Raw genomic sequence first — 6,000 nt, 5'->3', positions numbered from 1 at the left:
ATAACAACTGTGATTCGAGCCTAGTTGGAGGTTCTTCTTTATTATTAAATACCTCGAATAAAGTGCGCCTCCGTGATATTTGTAGCTATGCATAATTTTTGTGCTTCTGCAAATCGTCTTTTAAAAAGACATTTACAAGCGGGGAAAGAGAGAAAAAAAAATCAGAGCGTAACCCATCAGAGAAAACGTAGCTCACAAATCATACCCTACTACTCAAACACACACAGCACAAGCGTAGGCACTAAAAGCAGTCAGAGAGAGCGAAGAGGGGTAAAACTAGAAAAGCACGTTGGTGCACGTGACTGAAAGCAGCCAATGGAAAGAGCCGTCACTGGAGGTTAGAAGCTGCAATAGCGACAGCAGTGGCGGTGCCCAGTAGTAGCTGCAGTAGCAGCTGCCTGGGAGATTGGAAAAAAGGGGAAGCAGCGAGCAGCGGAGGGAGCCGCGGAGTAAACTAATCCCTCGGAGGCAGCTGCGTCGGAACGTACAGTCATGCCGAATAAAAACAAAAAGGAAAAAGTGAGTTTTACTGGGGGAGGCCTTGCAGCTGCCTTTCGTTGGGGGGTTTGTGAGCGGGAGGTTAGGGATTGAACTTTGGCGGGTGGTGGGAGAGGGTGCTGGGAGGAGAGGCGGAAGCTCTGGGCCTAGCGCCACTGATGCTGAGGCTGTGAACTCGCACAACTTGCCTGGAAGTATTTGTCAGTTAAAGTGTTGCTGCTGATGCTGAACCTCTGCTGCTGGCTTAGCCTCGCTCAGCAATTGGGCTCATCGCCGGAGGACCGTGGAACCTTCAGTTGGCCTTTCTGTATCTGGTGGGATTTGAGCTCGCTACGCCCAGGAGTTTATACTTAACGTGGGTTTACTGGCTGTCCCTTTTATTTATTTGTGCACTCTGTTGTTTTTTTTTTTTCATAGTCGTCGTGTTTTCCTACTTGCTTTTGGGCGGAGTCCTAGCATTTCCGTGTCGGCATTAAACTGAAGTGTGTGGCTTTTTTCCCCCCTTCTTTTTGGAGGTGCACTATCTGTACTCCGTTTTGAAAAAAACAAAACAAAACACACTTTAGTTACGGCTTTCATCAAGGACTGTTGACAGAAAAGTGGACGTAGCCAACAGATACCTTGCATTCCCCGATCAGTGCATTATAGTAGAAAATATTTTAAGATACTGTCATGCTGTTTGATTGTAAGAACCCTTATTCGTGGTTGTATTTGTTTGCTTTCTGTAGTGTTTACAGTTAATTTTATCTTGTATAGAAGAGTAAAAGTAATATTAGTTACACAACTTGGTAGGAAAAATACTGCTTGGGAACTTTGATAAAACAACTCGGTAGATTAATTTGTCAAATGATGTCTGGTGTAATACTCTGAAAATATATGTGCCTTAATTGTAATTTCATTCATTTGTAGGAGCCTCCAAAATCAGGGAAAAGTGGCAAAAGTGGCAAAGAAGGACAAGATAATCCAGAACATGAAGTACGTACCATAGTTTAAATTGCATCTTTGATTTCTTCCAAATGGAAAGTTTTTGTCAGAGCTTGGGGAAACTTTAAATATAGTGTAAATGTTTGTTTTGTAAAATTCTCAGAATTAGAACACTGAAGGCAAGCTAATTTTTGTTTTCTGTTGTGAAAGAGAATGATTTGGTACAGATTTCCCTTATTCTTTTCTTTCATATTCATTTTTTTCCCAACAGCCCTGAACCATAGAGGGATCTCTTTGCTCATATAAAAGGCTTTTATCTCTGTAGACCAGTAATTTTAAACCTGTCCTGGGAGAACCTCAGAGTTCCAGGCTATCCATAATGAATATGAAGTGACGTTGATTTGCATACACTGCCTACTTGGTATGCAAATTGATCCTATGCATATTGTTGATATCCTGAAAGCCTGATTTGCTGGGGTTCAACTAGGACAGATTTGGAATTATTGGTCTACAGAGATAAAAAGCCTTATATGAGCAAAGAGATCCATTAGAAATTGAACCCACTTCCCCTGGTTCTCAAGGTGCTCCACTCCCTATGATTTGGGATTATTTAATACATTTACAGTTGTAGTTCTTGTCTTTTGTTTAACCTCCATATTATCTTAAAATGATGAATGATATACTTCTGTAGCAATTGTTATTGGTTGAATTGTTGTTTTGTGACTTTTTTTATACATCATTTCGAGCAAAGAGATCTGGCCTTCCAGAGCTCCAGCAAGATACAATCCAGCCAATAATAATTGCTACAAGAGGTTATTGCTTATCTTAACAAATCTTTAGGTGGTGGGACATCTCTTTGTCAAAAGGAAATCAGAGAAGTTCTGCAGCATTTAAACAATGCCATGTTAGTATCCTGTGATGGGAAAGTAAGTCACAAATATGCAAATAAAACAAAAAGGTTCCTGGGTCTCAAAGCATGTCCTCAGTTATTAATATTCATATTCTGAATCAAATAGCATTCCAGTATGCTCATATTTTTGGACACATTTACCATATAAGTGGAGGAGTGGCCTAGTGATTAGAGCACTGGTCTTGAAATCCAGAGGTGGCTGGTTCAAATCCCACTGCTTCTCCTTGTGATCTTGGGCAAGTCACTTAACCCTCCATTGCCTCAGGTACAAACTTAGATTGTGAGCCCTCCTGGGACAGAGAAATATCCAGTGTACCTGAATGTAACTCACCTTGAGCAAACTCTAAATAAATAAATAAAATATATGAGCCATGTCTCCCTTTCATCTATATAGTGTCCAGCATCTATCTGTCGTACCACAAAAACACGGATCCAATCAAGATGGAGTTAAATACCATCTAGAGCATTTTATAACTGCAAAAGATTTTAAGATCTGAGTTTATTGCTTCCCAGAATAAACAAAGCCCAATTCATGCTGCCAAGCAATTCTGTACAGTTTATCAGGAGGCTCCTAGCACTATGGATTTTATTCAAAATAGTAATGAGGTCCTTAGTGAATAATTAAAAAAAAATAATTTATTGGGCTTTATTAACCACTTTTATGAACATTTGCTCAAGGTGGTGTAGAGCAGGTAGGGTTTAACATAAAACAATTATTTAACAGCCTAACAATAGTGAAATGACCAAATATAAATCTAAATACAATAAATGAGGTAAATTTGGAAATGGCAAATTGAAACAATAATAGGATTATCATGAAATAGAATCGGAAATATACACTGATGTTCTGTGCTGTTAATTGTATAACAGAGATATGATTCTGCTTGTATTGTATAGACATTTATTATAATAGTATGAGAGAACATTCAAATAATTAAGATATATAAGTATAATACCAATGAAACACCTAATAAGTACATAGTAAAACAATACAGATGATGATAGCTGAGGGGCCAAGTACAGATATATAGATAGGGACAAGATGGGTAGTACAGAGTTAGTTGGGATAAATTGTTGGGTGGCTGGTACAGAGTCAATTGGGATAAATCGTTGGGTGGCTAAATTCAAGGCAAGTTCTAAGTACAAATAAACAAGATATGAGGAAGTGTTATAAGTTAGTCACTACATAAATTAAAGGCTTGGGAGAAGAGCTGGGCTTTCACCTGCTTTCTGAAGTAGAGGTAGTCTTGAGTTAGATGTAACCCCTCTGGGAGTAAGTTCTAGAGTGTTGGGGCTTGCTGGTGGGTATCACATCATACAATTTCCTTTGATGAGGGTACAGGTAGTGATGCTCCTTGAGAGGACCTTAGAGGGCTAACTTTATTCTTTAAGTACCCCTACCCATTTTGTGTGAGGATGTTGAAAATCAAACAGTTTTAAATTTAGCCTTGTAAGATACTGGTAACCAGAGTACTACTACTACTACTTATCATTTCTATAGCGCTACTGGACGTACGCAGCGCTGTACACTTGAACATGAAGAGACAGTCCCTGCTCGACAGAGCTTATAATCTAATTAGGACAGACAAACAGGACAAACAAGAGATAAGGGAATATGAAAGTGAGGATGATAAAATAAGGGTTCTGAACAAGTGAATAAGGGTTAGGAGTTTTTTGCAGGAAGGGTGTGATGTGGTCTTTCTGCTTGTAGCCATTTATCAGTTCTGCAGCATTCTGAATTAGAACTGGTCCAAACTCTTTTGGTTTGACCAGTGTTCAGAGCATTACAGTAGTCCAGTCGTGACATTATTGCATTGGTCACCATGGTCAAACTCGTCTTTTCAGTATATGGGGAGAGATTTCGTAGCTGCTGCAGGAAATAGATACTTAAAAAAAAGTTTTATTTAAAGATTATTAACGAAAAAGCACAGTTACAACAGCAATGATCTGCCTTCATGGGGTAGGAAATTTGAGTGAGGCTAGAAACAGATTTCAACACCATAGTCCAATAAAGCTGTGCCTGCAGACAAGTCCACCAGACATGGTGCATATCCCCCGCTTGGCCACACTGCCTCCAACACAAGGCCGAGCCCTGCTGAAACATCTTAACATGATGATAAGTATAGTACCAGCGGTAAAAAATGTTATAACCGCTTTCTACCAAATTTCTAGGTATGGATACTTTACGGAGATGTTTAAATGTTCATTCCCACTGAGGATATTCATAAGTGGCACCGAGCTCTGCTCCCACTTCAAAACATAATGGGTTTACGATAGGAGAGAAGAGCTGTATATAAGCGGGAGAGTCCCTTCCCCCCCCCCCCCCCCCCCCCACGCTTGCTCCAATAGGATAGAGACAATTTTTAACGGTTGTTTGATTTTTGGGACTTTTTATTTGGGGTTTTGGATGTCTATGGAATATGGGTTTTTCAGTAGGCCTTGTATTATCTTCCTCAGGCTCAGGTGTGGGTAAATGGACTACTTTCCTCTCCATTCTCCATATATCGGGGTACTAGACAGGGTTGTCTGCTATCACCTGTCTTGTTTGTTCTTACCCTGGATCCCCTGATTCAGGATATTCAGAGGACTCCAGATATACAAGGTATTCAATTGGGCGTAGGCACCTTTAAAATAGCAGCATTTGCTGATGATTTACTAGTTCATGTGATTAATCCCCAAGTCTCGGTTGGGGCCTTGCTAAAATGTATGACAGAGTTTGGGGATTTTTCTGGTATTTGATACTTTATTTTATTTATTTGTTGCATTTGTATCCCACATTTTCCCACCTATTTACAGGCTCAGTGTGGCTTACAATTTTTTGTCATGACTTATGCCATTTCAGAGTAAAGATACAATTGGTAATGGATATAGAACATGGATGATAAAGTGAACAGTCAAGTAAAAAAGGGAAACAAAACATACAATAGGTATTGCATATTGAACATGGATAACAAAATAAAATTAGGCAATACAATATAGGGAGAAAATAATCAGATTTTTAAATAAATGATGTTGAATTATGGTTCAGTTATGAGTCATTATGGTATGTCATATTAAAGAGATGTGTCTTCAGTGCTTTACGGAAATTAATTAGATTGTGAATTATTTTCAGATCAAGTGGTAGAGCATTCCACATTTGCGAGTATGAAAAGCTGGACGAATGTATTAATCTATATTTTAGACCTTTACAGCTGGGGAAGTGAAGATTTAGAAATGTGTGTGCTGATCTTTTAGCATTCCTTGGTGGTAAATCAGTAAGGTCTAACATGTAGGTCGTGGCATCACTGTGAATTATTTTATGCACCAGAGTGCAAATTTTGAAAGTTATACGTTCTTTAAGCGGAAGCCAATCTTTTCTCCATGTCCATCATCTATCTCCCTTTAGTTACTACCCTTTAATGTGCTCTTATCTTTCCCCATGCCCAGCATCTCCCCTCTCTTCTCTCCACTCCAACATAGTCCAACATCCTTGTGTCTTTCCTCCCTCCCTCCCTCCCTCCTCTCTTCCCTCATCGGGTAAAGCAGTGCATGCTCGCTCTCCCCATCACTTTCTTGCAGTGATATCGGTGGTAAGATCAGTGTGAAGATGTGTGGGTCGGTCATACCCTCTGACACAATAAGTAGTATTGGCATACTAGCATTGGATCAGAGTAGACAACACTCCATGG

At 39.6% G+C, this 6,000-nt stretch overlaps 1 protein-coding gene across 3 annotated transcripts in view; it reads left to right on the top strand.

The window, feature by feature from the left end:
• Positions 1–343: 343 nt before the first annotated feature.
• PPP2R5C (protein phosphatase 2 regulatory subunit B'gamma) overlaps positions 344–6,000 on the top strand; it is a 289,245-nt gene continuing 283,588 nt past the window's right edge. The window contains exons 1-2 of one of the 3 annotated variants that reach the window (XM_030215541.1): positions 344–519; positions 1,408–1,473. In XM_030215541.1, coding sequence (XP_030071401.1) covers positions 493–519; positions 1,408–1,473 — 93 coding nt within the window. In that variant the 5' untranslated portion in view covers positions 344–492. The remainder of the gene's footprint in view (positions 520–1,407; positions 1,474–6,000) is intronic. The other 2 variants (XM_030215540.1, XM_030215539.1) reach the window with 2 other exon arrangements.

Source organism: Microcaecilia unicolor, chromosome 9, assembly GCF_901765095.1.
Source record: "Microcaecilia unicolor chromosome 9, aMicUni1.1, whole genome shotgun sequence".
NCBI lineage: Eukaryota > Metazoa > Chordata > Amphibia > Gymnophiona > Siphonopidae > Microcaecilia > Microcaecilia unicolor.
The sequence above is the reverse complement of the archived record's forward strand: the minus strand, read 5'-3'. Positions and strand labels throughout refer to the sequence as shown.